The 18,464-nt window shown below is 40.2% G+C and overlaps 1 protein-coding gene across 1 annotated transcript; it reads left to right on the top strand.

Annotated features, from left to right (window-relative positions):
• Positions 1 to 3,077: 3,077 nt before the first annotated feature.
• On the top strand, positions 3,078 to 9,904 carry C2H15orf61 (chromosome 2 C15orf61 homolog). The gene is made up of 2 exons (XM_003929730.4): positions 3,078 to 3,596; positions 9,682 to 9,904. Exons 1-2 carry the CDS (start codon positions 3,251 to 3,253, stop codon positions 9,807 to 9,809), a joined length of 474 nt encoding a protein of 157 aa, XP_003929779.2. The 5' UTR covers positions 3,078 to 3,250; the 3' UTR covers positions 9,810 to 9,904.
• The last annotated feature ends 8,560 nt before the right edge of the window (positions 9,905 to 18,464 follow it).

Genomic DNA, 18,464 nt, shown 5'->3' with positions numbered 1-18,464 from the left:
GCGTGCCTGTAATCCCAGCTACTCAGGAGGCTGAGGCAGGAGAATTGCTTGAACCCAGGAGGCGGAGGTTGCGGTGAGCCGAGATCGCGCCATTGCACTCCAGCCTGGGTAACAAGAGCGAAACTCCGTCTCAAAAAAACCCCAAAAAACAAAAACAAAACAAAACAAAACTGGTCTCAGGTTACAACAGGCAGTTTCAGCAGTAGAACTTGCAGAGAATGACATTTCTAAAGGAATGTTATGTGTCCTGAGTGCTTTCTCCCCCTGGCCTTTCCACTGTTTTAGCTGGGGATCAGAACCACTCAATTCAGAGGATCAACTTTCACAACCACAACTCCCAGCTTCAACATTTGCCAGCAACAGGATGGAGTCCAGTGGCAATGGGGCCAGCAATGGCATGCTTGCCAGACCAGTTCCTGTTGGTTTTATGTATGTCTTTGCTGTTAAGACTCTCCTGGTTCCCTCCCATTTTCAGAGCTTGGTTCTCTAGACTTCCTGTTTATTATCTGGGCTACCCAATTTTTTTCCAATGAAGCCCCTTTATGCTCAAAACAAAAGAAAATCCAAGACAACAACGCATGAGTTTCATTGTTTTTTAATTTACCTATAAAGTTAATATAAAAATTTTGGATTTATAATAAGCTGGGCATGGTGGCTCCTGTAATCCCAGCGACTCAAGAGGCCGAAGTGAGAGAATCACTTGAGTTCTAGATCAGCTTAAGCAGCACAGTGAGAACCCATGCCTAAAAAAATAAATAAGTAAAATAAAAACTTAAAACAATTTTTTTGAACTTATGTTTAGTAATAAAGCATAAGTTTTAACCTTTATATGTTGGGGATCTTCAACAGATTTTGTTTGAAGAAGGACTCCACTGTTTTTTAAAATTTAAATTAGTCAGGTGTGGAGGCTTACACCTGTAATCCCACCACTGTGGGAGGCAGAGGCGGGCAGATCACTTGAGCCCAGGTGTTCAAGATCAGCCTGGGCAACATGGCAAAATTCCACCTCTACAAAAAAATGCCAAAAATAGTAGCCAAGTGTAGTAGCACACACCTGTAGTTCCAGTTACTTGGGAGTGGGTGGGAAAATCGCTTGAGCCAGGGAGGCAGAAGTTGCAGTGAGCCAAGATCAAGCCACTGCACTCCAGCCTGGACAACGGTGAGATCCTGTCTCAAAAAAAATAAAAAAATAAAAAAAATAAATAAAAATAAAAAAAATAAAGCCGGGCGCGGTGGCTCAAGCCTGTAATCCCAGCACTTTGGGAGGCCGAGGCGGGTGGATCATGAGGTCGAGAGATCGAGACCATCCTGGTCAACATGGTGAAACCCCGTCTCTACTAAAAATACAAAAAATTAGCTGGGCATGGTGGCGCGTGCCTGTAATCCCAGCTACTCGGGAGGCTGAGGCAGAATTGCCTAAACCCAGGAGGTGGAGGTTGCGGTGAGCCGAGATCGCGCCATTGCACTCCAGCCTGGGTAACAAGAGCGAAACTCCGTCTCAAAAAAAAAAAAAAAAAAAAAAAAAAAAAAGAAAGAAAGAAAAAAGAAATTCTGTTCTATAAGGCAAAATTCAAGTTTAAATTCTACAAGGTGAAGTTCAAGATGTGGCATATGTTGGTGAGTGCTCAATGTTCAATAAAAACTGGGGAATATAAAATTTCGCCATACTATGCTACATTCCCTCTTGAGTTTTTAACAACCATAGTAATTGTTATATGATGCTTAACGCCTAATTACTGTACCCTGTTTACATAAGGTGCTTTCAGACCCATCATCTTGTTCATATATGACCTCTCCAAAAAAAAAAGATGAGTTTAGGACAAAAGAGGAAATTTCTTTCTTTTTTTAAAATATGGAGTCTCACTCTGTCACCCAGGCTGGAGTACACTGGCGAGATCTTGGCTCACTGCAGCCTCTGCCTCCTGGGTTCAAGCGATTCTCCTGCCACAGCCTTCCGAGTAGCTGGGACTACAGGCGCGCACCACCACGCCCGGCTAATTTTCTATTTTTAGCAGAGACGCGGTTTCACCATGTTGGTCAGGCTGGTCTCCAACTCTTGACCTCAGGTGATCAGCCCACCTCCGCCTCCCAAAGTGCTGGGATTACAGGCGTGAGCCACCACGCCCGGCTGGATTTTTTTTTTTTTTTTTTTAAACAGGTGTGTCTGTAAGTTATTGCCTTAAGAAGCCACAAAGTTTGAGCAAAGTTTTTCCTAAAGTAATGGATTGATAATGGGTGACTGAGGACCACGAAGGCTGGTAAGAGGCTCCTGGTCCGTTTATCGGGTTCTTAGAGGGAAGTGCCTTTGTGTATCCTGACACTGCACTGAGAGACGTGACGTTTTTTTGTTTTGTTTTGTTTTTTTGACACAGAGTCTTGCTCTGTCGCCCAGGCTGGAGTGCAGTGGCGTGATCTCGGCTTATTGCAACCTTCGTCGCCTGCCTCAGCCTCCCAGGGAGTAGGGGGAGCTGAGACTACAGGCTCAGGCCCGTGCCACTATGCCCAGCTAACTTTTTATTTTTAGCAGAGACAGAGACGGGGTTTCACCATGTCGGGCAGGCTGGTCTCGAACTCCTGATCTCAGGTGATCCGCTTGCCTCGGCCTCCCAAAGTGCTGGGATTACCGGCGTGAGTCACCTCGCCCGGCCGAGACGTGAGGTTTTCAAATAAACTTTTGATTTTGAAATCTCTGGGACTAATTTTAAACAGTGAACCCGACAGCGAGGACCTACACTCAAAAGTGCTCCAGGCAACGCAGACCTGGGGTCCTGGCTGTCAATTCACTTCGCCTCCTGTGTTTCAATAAAGCCACCCAAGGGTTTCCCTAAAGTCCAGGGCGTGGGAGGGAGACATGGGTTTGAGTCCTGCCCCTCGAGAAGGTGGTTAAGTCATTGAATTGTTTTACACCTGAATTTTCCTCAGACCCAAACGGAAGAGACCTCCCCGAATTCCTCCCCTGCCCCAGAGTTACTAATGACAAAGTGGGGTCACACGGGGTCACTCAAAACCAGCTTCTCTGCGCTGGTCACGCCCCTCTTCACCTCCCCAGACCCCACCCCCGGCGGGAGACCGCGTGACCGCTGTGCGCACGCGCCGCCGCACCCCGGGGGCTCTCGGGCACCCGCGCGGCGCCCGTTGGCCTTCCCGCCGCTCGCCGGGGGCGCGCGCTGCCGCGCCTGCGGCCCCGACCCCCTAGGCCCGCCCCCGCGGCCGCCGCGGACAACGGCCAGCGTCCCGGGCGCGGCGGGCCATGGAGGCCCTGCGGTGGGCCCACGAGGCCGCGCTCCGCCTGCTGCTGTGCCGGCCCTGGGCCTCGCGCGCCGCCGCCCGCCCCAAGCCGCGCGCCTCGGAGGTGCTGACGCGGCACCTGCTGCAGCGGCGCCTGCCGCACTGGACCTCCTTCTGCGTGCCCTACAGCGCCGTCCGCAACGACCAGTTCGGCCTCTCGCACTTCAACTGGCCGGTGCAGGGCGCCAACTACCACGTCCTGCGCACCGGCTGCTTCCCCTTCATCAAGTACCACTGCTCCAAGGCGCCCTGGCAGGACCTGGCCCGGCAGAACCGCTTCTTCACGGCGCTCAAGGTCGTCAATCTCGGTGAGTGGCACCGCCGCGCCCACGCGGTGAGGCGCGCCCGGCCGGGACGGCCCCGCAGCCACCGAGCACGTGACGGGGCCCGCGGGGTCAGCCCTGCCTCCCGGCGCCCGCCGCGCCTCGGGTGCCGTGCACTCCTCGTCCGGGGGTCCCCAGCTCGCCGAGCTCCTGGCCCCCGAAGCCGTTCCCTCTCCCGCGGGCGCGTCCTCGGGCCTGGGGAGCGGCGGGCCGCTCCCTCTTAGAAAATCGGAAAGCGAGCTCCGGTTTTACCAAGTAACTGTCAGACGCATTGCGGTTTACGTGTTGTCGTTAATTTCGGTTCTAATAAGATGTAATGATAATTCTGTGTGTCATTAACTTCACTGAGTTCACAGAATTTGAAAACTAATCATTGTATAGCCGTGGAGAAGTTTGAATATTTATTCCGTTCTTGAAGGTAACATGATGTGGAAGAAGGTCGAGAGTATTTGAAATCGTGCAAAGCCCGTACCAGACTTTTTTCTTTTTGAGTTTATCTTTGACACCTTACACTTCTGATACTGTGAAGGTGAATGTATTCAAATCTAATTGATATGGAAATAAAACTTCGACAACAACAATAACAAAAGGACGACCCCTGCCTGGGCACTAAGCTGCGAGGCGTCAGGAAACGCCCCCTGGAAAGTGGCTCTGAAGTTGGCAGCGTCCTGTTGCAGGGCAGGGCTCATGCCCGTGAACACCTTTGCGGCTGCGTTTATGTTGCAAGAACTGCAACTACTTTTTAAGTTTCTTTGTTTTCTTTATATGAAATCCCAGCAAGTTTTACTAAAGATACCAAAAGTTTTTACCAGACATAACAGCTTCCCGAGGTGCTAGTTTTAAAATATTTTTAAAGATCTTTAATATTTGTATGTGGTCACGGAGGTGCCCTGAGGGAGTTGACTCTCACTAGGTATTTATTTTCGTTTCATGACAGAAAAGGTACGGACACGGACACGGGTGTGTCTTTTATAGATCAGGGGAAAACCGAAGGCCTGAGGATGTTTTGAACTTGTTAATAGCTGGTATAGAATTAATCTAGATTTTAGTGATTCAGTATCTAGCCATGGAGCTGAATGAACCATGTTACGCAACCGGGTTTTTAAAGCCAGAATTAAAACTAAACCCTGCGTAGCCATACTATTAATACTACTACATAATCTGATCGTACACTAAATTTAAATACGATCTGTGTGTTTTTGCTTATAACACATATGTCAGTCGTGGGCTTTTTGAGCCATTACTCCACTGGACTGTCCTGCGCTCTATCCAGTAAGGAGATTATTTAGCAACGTGTTATCCTTTTAAAAATGCCTCTTATTTGGCTGATGGACTGCATAGAAGATGCCCCCTACTTTGGAGGTTGGTTGAAGTTGAAGGGTGAGGAGACTTAGAAAATTCAATTCGAAATTATTTGGAAAGACTGGAATGTTGATTCAAGAAGTATAAGTTTATTTTAGCATTTTGATAATCAAGAAATCATTCTTCCCAAGTTAAAGAATAATAGGAAAAGCGTAACAGGAGGGTTATAGGTAAACCATGAGCCAAATGCCTTTTTTTCTTCTAAAGTCACATTTCAGTGTTAACATTTTAAGATCACCTTAATGATTAGGGGATTCTCTTTTAGATATAAAGACATCCAAAAAAAAAAAAAAAAAAAAGCGGATACTCAGAACATTCCACACATAAAAAAGTAAAACCTTTTAAAGTGGAAAGAAACAGCACTTGTAGTGTTTTTTGTTTTGTTTTTATGTGGAAGAGTGATTTAATGGTCTGTATGGCCTTTTGGAAATTCTAAAAATCCTGCTAAAATGGGAATAAGAGTTCTAAGTTAAACAAAAAAGACAACATTTTTCTCATGCATGCTTTAATACAAATTGGCATATACTGATAAAGGGAATTTAAAAATGTTTTAAAGCAGTGAACACGTCTGGTAACGTTTATTTTTTTTTTTTTTATTTTTTTTTTTGTCTGAAGGTAGAGGGGATGTGAATTAGATAATAGGGTCCTTTCCTATTCTGTGATGTACAGTCGTCTCCCTGGATGATCAAGTACATATCTTACTAATATTATACTTAGGATTTTCTTCCTCTTCTTCCCTTCCAAATTAGTAATTACTAGAGTAATTCATTTTTCCATTTTGTAAATAATAAAGATTTCTGTTTACTCATTTACTCCTTTTCTCTGCCTTCCCTTCAATGGAAGCTGATATTTTACTAATGGTTTACCAGTCTAGGTATCCTGCCGAGAAGTAGATTGAGATTTAAGAAAAGCAACTTACCATCAGAATGAATGGGATTTACTGAGGAATTCTAATTTTTTAAAGTGCTTAATTTGACAGTAGTTTACCTACTGTTCAGCTGACTCAAAGTGATTATGCAAAGAACTGATTTTTCAGGATCTTTTGATGTTACATGTTTCAGATATAAATTTAATTATTCAGAAAAATTGAATTTTTCATAGAATCTTATAGAGTTTAAATCATATGTGCTACAAAGAAGATTTTGTAATATATAGGTTATATAGGTGGCAAATCTTCCCATTTTGGATATTAGTCTGAATGCATTAAATAGACAGGAAAGGGAAAAAAATACAGAATTTCCAACTCAGATCATAACCCCATCTCCTGTCAAATAGCATTACTGCTAATGGTTCCTAGTTATTTTTTAATTAGACATAATATAGTTATTAAGCTAGTACTCTTTGATCCGCCCTTCATCTTAGCTGAAAGATATTGGCTATTTATTTCTGTATTTGTGATTTTTCAAAAGTATGAATTTTTTTGAAGTATCAATATTTTAACTGAAAACTATGATAAATACTATAAAACAAAATTCTCCGTGTCACCAGGTATTCCTTAAATTTATATCCTTAGCCTTGGTTTAAGAGGCATATTTTATATATTTTAGTCTCAGTATGTTTAGAAAATTAGTAATTGCTTCTAGAGCCTATTTTTTTTCTTCCTTGCTCCATTGATTTTCAGTTTCTGAAGTTGTGATACTGCATTTTAAGTTTATTTTTTCTTTTTCCCTTTTTTTTTTTTTTTTTGAGACAGAGTTTCGCTCTTGTTACCCAGGCTGGAGTGCAATGGCGCGATCTCGGCTCACCGCAACCTCCGCCTCCTGGGTTCAGGCAATTCTCCTGCCTCAGCCTCCTGAGTAGCTGGGATTACAGGCATGTGCCACCATGCCCAGCTAATGTTTTGTATTTTTAGTAGAGATGGGGTTTCACCATGTTGACCAGGATGGTCTCGATCTCTTGACCTCGTGATCCACCTGCCTCAGCCTCCCAAAGTGCTGGGATTACAGGCTTGAGCCACCCCGCCTGGCTCCTTTTTTTTTTTTTTTTTTTATGAGACGGAGTTTTACTCTTGTTGCCCATGCTAGAGTGCAGTGGTGCAATCTTGGCTCACCGCAATCTCTGCCTCCCAGGTTCAAGCGATTCTGCTGCCTCAGCCTCCCAAGTAGCTGGGACTACAGGCATGCGCCACCACACCTGGCTAATTTTGTATTTTTAGGAGAGACGGGGTTTTTCCATGTTCACCAGGCTGGTCTTGAACTCCTGATCTTATGTGAGCCATCTACCTTGGCCTCCCAAAGTGCTGGGATTACAGGTACGAGCCACCGCACCAGGCCTATTTTTTATTTCAACTACTCCCTCTACTTCTCTCTCATTTCTGCCTATCTTGTTCATATTATTTTTTTCCACCTCCCACCCTGGTGCCACTTGTCTTTTTTTTTTTCTTTGTGGTTAAATGATGTATAAGTCGCTTTATTATTCTAGTTTTTGTGGATTTTCTGGTGACATTCCCCTGAGGTATTTAGAGATTCTTTGGACATTATCAGGGCAAAGAAGGTGATACACAATAAAAGGTTTCATGGGCGTTCCAGGGAACCCTGTGATGGTGACAAACTGTGACCCAGTATATTCCTAAAAATAGAGAGGTGCCAGCCTGAATGGGCATTTTTTTCCCTTCTCATTACCAGCTAGTGATGTGATGCTTCTCCTGATTAATCTCTGGTACCACAGTGGCTGGAAAGCAGCTTCAGGGAGTAAGCACAAAGTAGTTCAGCAAACACACTCAAAAAGAGCTTAACACAGCAAATACATTATTGCAGAAAAATAAGACAGAAATTTAGCAATATGATTAGTCCAGAGCACGTATGACTTTCTTTATTACTAGAAAGTGATTTATTTTCCAGATGTACAGCTGTCCTTTTAAAGTGTCACTTTCTGCCCATTTCCCACATACGAGCATCAAATTAATGCTTGTGCAGAGCATACAATATTTGTTGTTGATTCATGTGCCTATGGTTTTATTACATATGGTTTTTTTTTTTTTTGAGACGGAGTTTCGCTCTTGGTACCCAGGCTGGAGTGCAATGGCGCGATCTCGGCTCACTGCAACCTCCACCTCCTGGGTTCAGGCAATTCTCCTGCCTCAGCCTCCCGAGTAGCTGGGATTACAGGCATGCGCCACCATGCCCAGCTATTTTTTTTGTATTTTTAGTAGAGACTGGGTTTCACCATGTGGACCAGGATGGTCTCGATCTCTCGACCTCGTGATTCACCCATCTCGGCCTCCCAAAGTGCTGGGATTACAGGCGTGAGCCACCGCGCCCCACCCTATTACATATGTTTTAACATATTAGTCATTGATTTTAACTAAGTTAAAAAAGATAGGAAGCCGGGCACGGTGGCTCAAGCCTGTAATCCCAGCACTTTGGGAGGCCAAGGCGGGTGGATCACAAGGTCGAGAGATCGAGACCATCCTGGTCAACATGGTGAAACCCCGTCTCTACTAAAAATACAAAAAACTAGCTGGGCATGGTGGCGCGTGCCCGTAATCCCAGCTACTTAGGAAGCTGAGGCAGGAGAATTGCCTGAGCCCAGGAGGCGGAGGTTGCGGTGAGCCGAGATCGCGCCATTGCACTCCAGCCTGGGTAACAAGAGCGAAACTCCGTCTCAAAAAAAAAAAAAAAAAAAAAGATAGGAAAAGCAAAAGTTTGTTTTGTGTCCAACACAGACTTCTATGCATGTGAGTGCTTAATACATATCTCTGGATACTGTGTTTAGTTTCATGAATCACAAATGGCAACTCATCTCAAAGCAGCACAATCTTATCAATTCCAAAGAAAAAACACATGTTGAAGTCTACTATACCGATTTCAAATTGGTTGGAACGAGGTTGTTTTCAGATTAATTGAAAAAAATGCTGATAATAGCTTTTCTTTCTCTTGCCTGTTGTACTGAAATCTTCCTTAGAGTTAGGTTTTGCCTTAGGTTTTAAAGGCAGCTCTTTGACCCAGTTTCTTTTAAGTTGTACAAAAATTACTACAGCCGGTATTGTTGCTACTGACTTATCATTAGTGTTGGCCAGGCTCAGTGTCTCATGCCTGTAATCCCAGCACTTTGGGAGGCCGAGGTGGTGGATCACGAGGTCAAGAGATCGAGACCATCCTGGCCAACATGGTGAAACCCTGTCTCTACTAAAAACACAAAAATTAGCTGGGTGTCGGGGGACATGCCTGTAGTCCTAGCTACTTGAGAGGCTGAGGCAGGAGAATTGCTTGAACCTGGGAGGCGGAGGTTGTAGTGAGCCAAGATTGTACCACTGCACTCCAGCCTGGCAACAAAGTGAGACTCCGTATCAAAAAAAGAAGAAGAAGAAAAAAAAGAGAACAGTAATGTTAACCTAGTAATTTTAGCTTAAGGCTAATAATCAGGAGCATCTACAACTACATTAATGAATATTCTTCTCCATTTGCTTATTTATGAAAAGAATATGGAATTACTTCATAATGATTTGAGGGTAATGAATTAATGAAATAGTTGAATTAAAATTTATACCCACCTTGTCTGTAGTATGAAAACCTCTAGACGCACGTAATTGCCACCATATTCCATGTTGATGAAATTGAGCCCTTAGATAATCAGAGTCAATGTTGAGTGATATTCTTATATTTTATCACATTATAATTTGTTAGCATTGCTGAAGAGTGTTATATGTGATTAGTAACTTGGATGATTAATAGGCATTGATGTTTATACATATTCGTTTGTTTTCTAGGTATTCCAACTTTATTATATGGACTTGGCTCCTGGTTATTTGCCAGAGTCACAGAGACTGTGCATACCAGTTATGGACCCATAACAGTTTATTTTCTCAATAAAGAAGATGAAGGTGCCATGTATTAAAAGTGTGCATCAAAGAACATAAATATCAGTGGATTTTCTCTGTGTGTATATGCAGTATTTATTTTTGATCCTTTAAAATAAAACTTTTGCAAATACTTTTTTCTTTCTATGGTATCTGCTGCTTTAAGATGAATCATTGCCCTCAAGAGGTGAAGCGTTTTGTACATTGTTATATATTACATACTCTGTTTAGCTAATGGGAACTACAAACACGTGAAGCTTCACACCATTTTTTCCCTAGAACTAGGTTAACCTACAGATAAAAAATGATTACAATGTAATAGATTAGTTAGGTATTAACAATTTAAATCAACTCTGAAGAGAAAATATAGATGCCCACACAAAAGAGGAGGGGGAAAATCTGTTATAAAACAATGGAAAACGAAGTAGAAGACAATAGGATAGATGATGGAGATAATATCGTATCATTGGCAAATCCAAAATTGATGAGAATCTGATTATAATCTCAAGTTTCAACCATTCAGCTGCCAAGACTGTAGCAGAAATGTTTTAAAGGCCTTGTGCCATTTACCCGGAGGAGGGGTTGGAGTATAACGTTGAAACGTCTTGTTGCTTAAAGAATCCTAAACCATATCATTTTTAAAATGTAAGAATAACTGGTTAGTGTTAAGTGTAGCAAGGTGAATGAAATTAAGACTTACTAAAAGTTAAAATAGCATTCCTATAAAGCTGTAAGAACAATTAAGGTCTTCTAGAAAGAGGCAGAAAAATAAATTTGGTAACTGTTTATAAAAGCAATTAATTGAAATTGTACATATCCATAGATTTATTGGCAATAGGGAGTGGGCTGAAATGTTAAAGACCTAATGGCACTTTTGCATTTCAGTTTTATTCATTGCATTTTTGAAAGCCAAGTCATTTAAAAAATGTGTCCTTGGGGTAGTCACAAAATACCCAGATGAATGGTAAATTTCAGAAATTTGGAGTAATTTAGGGAGAACTAAGTAGAACTATTTAATTTCTAAACCAATGGGTGTTTAAGATTTATGATCTCCCCCATAATTACAAACATACATTATATATCATTTTTTGTTAATGTGTTACTGATACTCTGCAACATTTACACATTTTTGTTGCAAAACATTTTATAAAATTCAACACTTGGATGCTTACTCCTGCCAAGTCAGTAGAGAAAGTGAGTGGAAGTGATTGAGGTGAAGACACCAGAATAATGAAGTAATACAATCTCGCTTCATTAAAGGTAGTCATTTTAAATGAGCTACAGAGTGAACTGTTCTTCAAATATATGTAATGTTCACTTGTCTAAAAGCAATTCTAAATAACACTTCAATCAAAGAAGTACTTATGCCAATATATTTAGTCCAGAAGAATATACTTGACACTAGTTAAATGAATGGCTTATACAAAGGAGATAGTGTTACATTAAGCACCATTAATAATAAAACAACTGACTATTAGCATTTTGCAGGAAAGGCTAGAACTGATTTCCTCTGTAATGGGCAAAGTTAAATAACTATAGCTCATAAGTTTTAAGTCAAATACTGCTCATTCATTGCTGCTGGTCTTGTCAATACTGGCTGTAAAGATTTGGTCCCAACACAAGGCTGAGAAAATGGCTTTTAATTACCAGACTATAAAAACAGCTTTTCAGTAGAGTTGCACCTCTTTTCACACTGGCCTGTTTGATTTCTGATCATTTGTACTGCTGACTCTGCTTACCTGTTTTTCAATAGCTACAGTCAGTGTGACTTCTTGTCCATATGGTGATAGGTAAGTGTCCTTGGAGAACATCTTTGACAAACTACCCTATTGATCTCTCTAATTCTCTGCTGCTTGCAGCATTAAATAGAGCCTTGATTTCTTGCCTCATGCACTCACTGTGTAACAATAAAGCAAATGTAATATTTTCTTGTATTACATGAAAATCAATAGACCTCTTGATCTGATGGAGTTGATCACGGTGAAGGATGAACTCAACAATGGGTAAAGGCATGGTTTAAAAATTTAAATATCATTCATTAGATGTATTAAGTCTTGTAAACTTTTAGTCTGAAAACAATACTTCCCATTGAAGAGCAATGGTTTAAGTTTTTTCTTTAAAGCTGCATATTACACCAAAGCAATTAAGGCCTAAAAGGGAGAAAGTATAAATGTGTAAGTCAGGCGACTGAGTTTATTTTTAGTATCAGTGCTGTTTTACCTTTTGACCTCAGGCTAATAACTCTCCTCTGTGTCTTTGTTTTTCCACCTGTAATCTGAGAATGAAACGAGACCTTTCTACCTGAAAATGTACGTCAGTTTTACTTTTGTCTTTGCAAAAGCTCTATTTTTATAATCCACATTCTTCTCCTCCATAGATTTACATTATTCTTAAAGGACTTCATTAATAAAGGGATTTCAAAAATAAGGCGATGGGGAGAGAAGGAGGTGCCTGGAAGGCACACGCCCACTAACCCTGAAGTGGCACCTGAGGAGCTAAACAGGCCCTGCCCTTCTGCGTATCAGGAGTTTTCTTAATTGATGAAACCACTGATTTAGCTTTTCTGTCATATTTCTTTGATAGGATTTTTGTCTTTAAAATAATCCGACCGGCCGGGCGCGGTGGCTCACGCCTGTAATCCCAACACTTTGGGAGGCCGAGGCGGGTGGATCACGAGGTCAAGAGATCGAGACCATCCTGGTCAACATGGTGAAACCCCGTCTCTACTAAAAATACAAAAAATTAGCCGGGCATGGTGGCGTGTGCCTGTAATCCCAGCTACTCAGGAGGCTGAGGCAGGAGAATTGCCTGAACCCAGGAGGCAGAGGTTGCGGTGAGCCGAGATCGCGCCATTGCACTCCAGCCTGGGTAACAAGAGCGAAACTCCGTCTCAAAAAATAAATAAATAAATAAAAATAATCCGACCAAAACTGTTTTAATAAAGGTGTACTTTTAGTACAAAACCTTGCATTTCTTCTATTATTTCTATGCAAATGAATTATCCGTATTGGAATAAATTTCTAGGCAAAATTCTTAGTTCCTATGTAAGCAGTGAGCCACTATAAAGATGCAGTAACTTATTTGGGAGCATGAGAGAGGCTGTTAATATAAAAATCTCTCATTTTCTTAGTGCTGATGTCCTAAAATGCCAAATTGTTCAAACAGTTACAGTTTACTTCAGTACACATACTTGGGCATTATTATTTTTCTAATGTTGACTTCCATAAAAATTGAAACGTTTTTTGAGAAGGAGTTTCACTCTTGTTGCCTAGGCTGGAGTGCAATGGTGCGATCTCGGCTTACTGCAACCTCCACCTCCTGGGTTCAAGCAATTCTCCTGTCTCAGCCTCCTGAGTAACAGATTACAGGTACGTGCCACCATGCCTGGCTATTTTGTATTTTTAGTACAGACGGGGTTTCACCATGTTGGTCAGGCTGGTCTCAAACTCCTGACCTCAGGTGATCCGCCCACCTCGGCCCCCCAGTGTGCTGGGATTACATGTGTGAGCCACCGCACCTGGCCAAAACATTTTTAATTATTAAAAACCATACGTATTTTTTAAAGTACATTTTACTTCAGGTCATTTATATTTATATTCTCCCAAAACTGTAAGCACAGAACATCTGTAGTTCTTCATGAAATCTCTTTTAACTCAGTTAAAGAATGATGTTTGAATAAGTGGGATGCCTAAAAGGCGAAGATCTTGGTTTCACGTCACTGAAAAGCTAATGCAGATAGCAGAAACCTTATCCTAAAGCTAGTGGATTAAGTATCTACTGTTTTTCAGCACTTACTGTTCAGACGATAATGATGTTAGGGGGCATCTTAACCTAAACAAGTACTTAGCATTACATCTCACCTGGGTCAGCAGTCTAGGGTATCAGAGTTAAACTGTGTTACTGTAAATTAATGGAAAATGTAACTGCACTTTGCCGAAAGATCAATGTCCGATAAAACCTGCACAATCAAATCTTGTTGCAATGATTGAGGTCTTTAATTGCCTTTCAAAGATAAGGTGGTAATCAACACAGCTTTAACTGATCTTTTTTACTAGTTCAATTACATGCTAATGACTAGTGCCAAGTCAGAATCTTTAACTACTTATACTTCTTAAATCTTAGTAATGAAAAATTACTTAAGCTACACAATCAATAGAACACAAATCTTAATTACTATTTTCACTTTCATATCATTTTATGTGCTTGACAAATGTTTCACCAGGGCTTTCCCAGCAATAAGAAGTGTTATTAGTAGTGACCACAGTCCACAGAGTAGTTTTCTAATATAAATTGGAGACAGATGTTGAATTTTTTTTTCTTTTAATGAAAATGTGGCCAAAACAATTTCCACAAACACAAGCTTGGCCATTAGAAAAAAAGGCAAAAACCACAATTACTTTTCCACCAATGTATAATATTATGGCAAAGGTTAAAATAAAGGCAGATGACAAAAGAAAAAATAGACAAATTTGACTTCATCAAAATGTAAAATTTTTGTGCTCCAAAGGTCTCTATCAAGAAAATGAAAGGCAACCTACAGAATGGGAGAAAATATATACAAATCACAATATCTGATAAGGGACTTATATCTAGAATATATAAATAACTCTTAAAACTCCACAACCCGTTTGAAAATTTGATTTGAACACACATTTCTCCAAGAAGATATATAAATGGCTAACAAGCACATGAAAAGATGTTCAACTAATCATTAGGAAAATGAAAAGCCCACAATGAGATATCACTTCGTATCTACTAGGAAGACTGTAATAAAAAGGACAATAAGTGTGGGTAAGAATGTGGAGAAATTGAAAAACTTATGCATTGCTGGGGAAATGTAAATTGGTGCAGCTGCTTTGGAAAAGTTTGGCAGTTGCTCAAAATATTAAACATGGAATTACTGTATAACCCAGCAATTCTGCTTCTAGAGAACTGAAAATATATGTCCACAAAAAAACTTGTACACGATTGATCATATCAGCATTATTCATACTAGCAAAAGAGTAGAAACAAAAATATTTATCAATTGATGAATAGGTAACATATAGCATAGTCACACAATGGAATATGATTCAAAAAATGAATGAAATACCGATACATGCTATAGTAATGATGAAGCTTAAAAATATTACACTAAACAAAAGAAGCTAGTCATAAAAGATTTCATATAATTCCATTTATGTGAAATGTTCAGAATAGGTAAATCTCTAGGGACAGAGTATATTTGTGATTGCCTAGGGCTGGAGAGATTGGGGAGAAATGGGGGTCACCACTAAGGGATCTGGGGTTTCTTTTGTTGCTGATGAGACTGTTCTAAAATTGATCGTGGTATGGTTGCCCAATTCTGTGAGTATATGCAAACCACTGAATTGTACACTCTAAATGAAAAAAGTGTAGGGCATGGAAATTTTATCTTTTTTTTTTTTTTTTTAGATGGAGTCTTGATCTGTTGCCAGGCTGGAGTGCAGCGGTGCAATCTTAGCTCACTGCAACCTCCACCTCCTGGGTTCAAGCGATTCTCCTGCCTATGTCTCTTGAGTAGCTGAGACTACAGGCGTGCACCACCACGCCCAGCTAATTTTTGTATTTTTAGTAGAGACAGGGTTTCACTATGTTGGCCAGGATGGTTTCGATCTCTTGACCTCATGATCCACCAACCTCGACCTCCCAAAGTGCTGGGATTACAGGTGTGAGCCACCACGCAGAGCTGGGAATTATATCTTAACAAGGCTGTTAAAATTATTAAAGAGGAGAAAAGGACAATGCACAATTAGTGTTTAATGGGTACAGAGTTTCGGTTCTACAATGTGAAAAGCATTCTGTAGATGGACGGTGTTGATGGTTGTAGAATAACATCAATGTACTTACTACCATTGAATGGTACAGTTAATGGGAGATTGGGGCAGGAGGATCATTTGTGCCCAAGAGTTCGAAAGCTGCAGTGTGGCATGATCATGCCTGTTAACAGCCACTGCACTCCAGCCTGGGCAACATAGCAAGACCTTGTATCTAAAAAGAAAAAAAAAAAGGTTAAGATGGTAAGTATTATGTTATGTGTATTTTACCACAATTAAAAACAATTTTTAAAAATTAGCAAAGGATTCAGTGTTAGTATGGATAAAATATGACTGCGTGCAGTTAAAAAATGTTAGAGATTAAAATAGTTAAAGCATGTTGACATCATTTTATATGTTGGAGTCTTAGCATTTAAAAAAAATTTACGAAACCTAGTTTTCATTAAGTAGATGAAATTTCATTTGGGATCATTTTTAGTACCATTATTAAAATGATACATTTGGCTCGAGATTACTTAAGATAAGACCAGTGTAAGGCATGTAAAGTGTTAGTAAATGAAAATAATCGTTTCTTAGATCCTAGTTGCTGTATAAAGAATATCAGCCACTACTAGTAAGAGGTTTTATGTAGTATTGCTTATGGCTATTTTAGCTGCACTTATATCATTTTAAATACAGTTTGTGAACATTGTACTACTCCATTATATTATTAATTTATCTTTGGTGATATTTATAGTATCAATTTAAAAGCTGTAAAACTTCATGAAAAGTAGCTTAAACAAGGATTTTGATAAACAAAAGGTTTCAGTTTTAAAAGCAAATCATGGAAACTGAACTTCTTAAAGAAGATTTGAAGTTCTTTTTGTTGTTGTTGATAGAATTATGAACCTTATAAACTCAGTAGTTTTTAGTTAACCTAAATACATAAATCTATTTGAATTCATCTTATGAAAAGAGATATGTCATTAGATATATGATCATTATATGCTTTAGTGATTCATGGACCTTGTTACATACATGCTTTGTAATGTATGAATTATTTAGTAAGAAAAATCACAATAATTTTGTTGTTACTCAAAAATTTATGGGTTAGCAGAAACAATTATGCAGGCCCTGAAGCTGGTATGTTAAGGTAACATCATTAACACTACATAGTATCATTTTTTTAGTAGTTATTTGACATAACCTTTACTGCTTCTGTGAGAATATATCAGTGATTTTATAACAATCTGTCTGTAAACAGAACATGGAATTTATTAACCACAAAGTGATTCATTTTACTCTATTTTCATATTAGTACATAATTTAAAATCAGACTTAAAAAGTTGTCTACTCAAGCCCTAAAGGAAGAATAAAAATATACAAAATAAAAAATTAATACTCTAGCAAATAGATATAAATGTAAAACTCCACTTAAAGTGGATATTTCTATTTCAAAAGATAGAGATGTTTAAGAACTAGATGAAAATAGATGCCTTTGTTACCTTTTTTACACATTGTATCAAGACCCTTCCTATGAGATGACAACCAAAATTTTAGTTTATGTTTTCATATATTTAAATTTATAAAATGAAGGAAGCAAAAATTTCAAGGTTTGAATAAAAATCTAAAAAATAATCACTTAATTTTAGATCACATTTCAAAATCAACAATCATTTTTTTTTTTTTTTTTTTTTTGAGACGGAGTTTCGCTCTTGTTACCCAGGCTGGAGTGCAATGGCGCGATCTCGGCTCACTGCAACCTCCGCCTCCTGGGCTCAGGCAATTCTCCTGCCTCAGCCTCCTGAGTAGCTGGGATTACAGGCACGCGCCACCATGCCCAGCTAATTTTTTGTATTTTTAGTAGAGACGGGGTTTCACCATGTTGACCAGGATGGTCTCGATCTCTTGACCTTGTGATCCACCCGCCTCGGCCTCCCAAAGTGCTGGGATTACAGGCTTGAGCCACCGTGCCCGGCCAACAGTCATTTTTTCACTCAACAAATACTTTTGCCTTGATGGTGTTGAAGTCACTTGCCAGTGTTGCCTTGACAGTGTTGAAATCCTAGTAACATTCCCTGCCAACAAAATCTAACAGTGCTAAATCTATCTATAGAGTCCGTTCAAGCTGTACTGAAAAAGACTTCTGTCCACAACTGGATGAGAACCTTATGTTATGAAGTTTTCTTTCTAGCACTTATCATATAATAAAGGCTCAATGTTTAATAAATATGTGATGATTCAAAATTTAAAAGACAACTTGCCTTTGTTTTTAGTAGCTTTTTAAAAAACAGAATACGTGGCCAGGCACAGTGGCTCACGCCTGTAATCCCAGCACTTCAGGAGGCTAAGGTGGGCAGATCATGAGGTAAGGAGATCGAGACCATCCTGGCCAACACGGTGAAACACCATCTCTATTAAAATACAAAAAATTAGCTGGGCATGGTGGCACACCTGTAGTCCCAGCTACTTGGGAGGCTGAGGCAGGGGAACCGCTTGAACCCAGGAGGTGGAGGTTGCAGTGAACCGAGACTGTTCCATTGCACTCCCGCAACGGAGCAAGACTCCGTCTCAAAACAAACAAACAAACAAAAAACACCCCAGAATACTTTAATTGGAGATCATATGGATTCTTTACAAGAACAGCAATGAGTTTTGAAATATTATCTCAGATGTAATTAATTAACTATGTATACTGAAAGAGAAGAGATTGGAATCTTGTTGCATTTCCTTTTGAGGACTTCAGTCTCATACAGTAATTTTGCTATTTTAAAATCAAATTTAGAATAATGTGTAGAAGTAAATGAAGCGAAACATTAAACAGAAAGTCCTGGCTGGGCATGGTGGCTCACGCCTATAATCCCAGCACTTCGGGAGGCTGAGGCAGGCGGATCACTTGAGGTCAAGAGTTCGAGGCCA

This window comes from Saimiri boliviensis, chromosome 2, assembly GCF_048565385.1.
Source record: "Saimiri boliviensis isolate mSaiBol1 chromosome 2, mSaiBol1.pri, whole genome shotgun sequence".
NCBI classification, from domain to species: domain Eukaryota; kingdom Metazoa; phylum Chordata; class Mammalia; order Primates; family Cebidae; genus Saimiri; species Saimiri boliviensis.
Note: the sequence above shows the minus strand (reverse complement) of the source record. Positions and strands in the feature narration are given on the sequence as shown.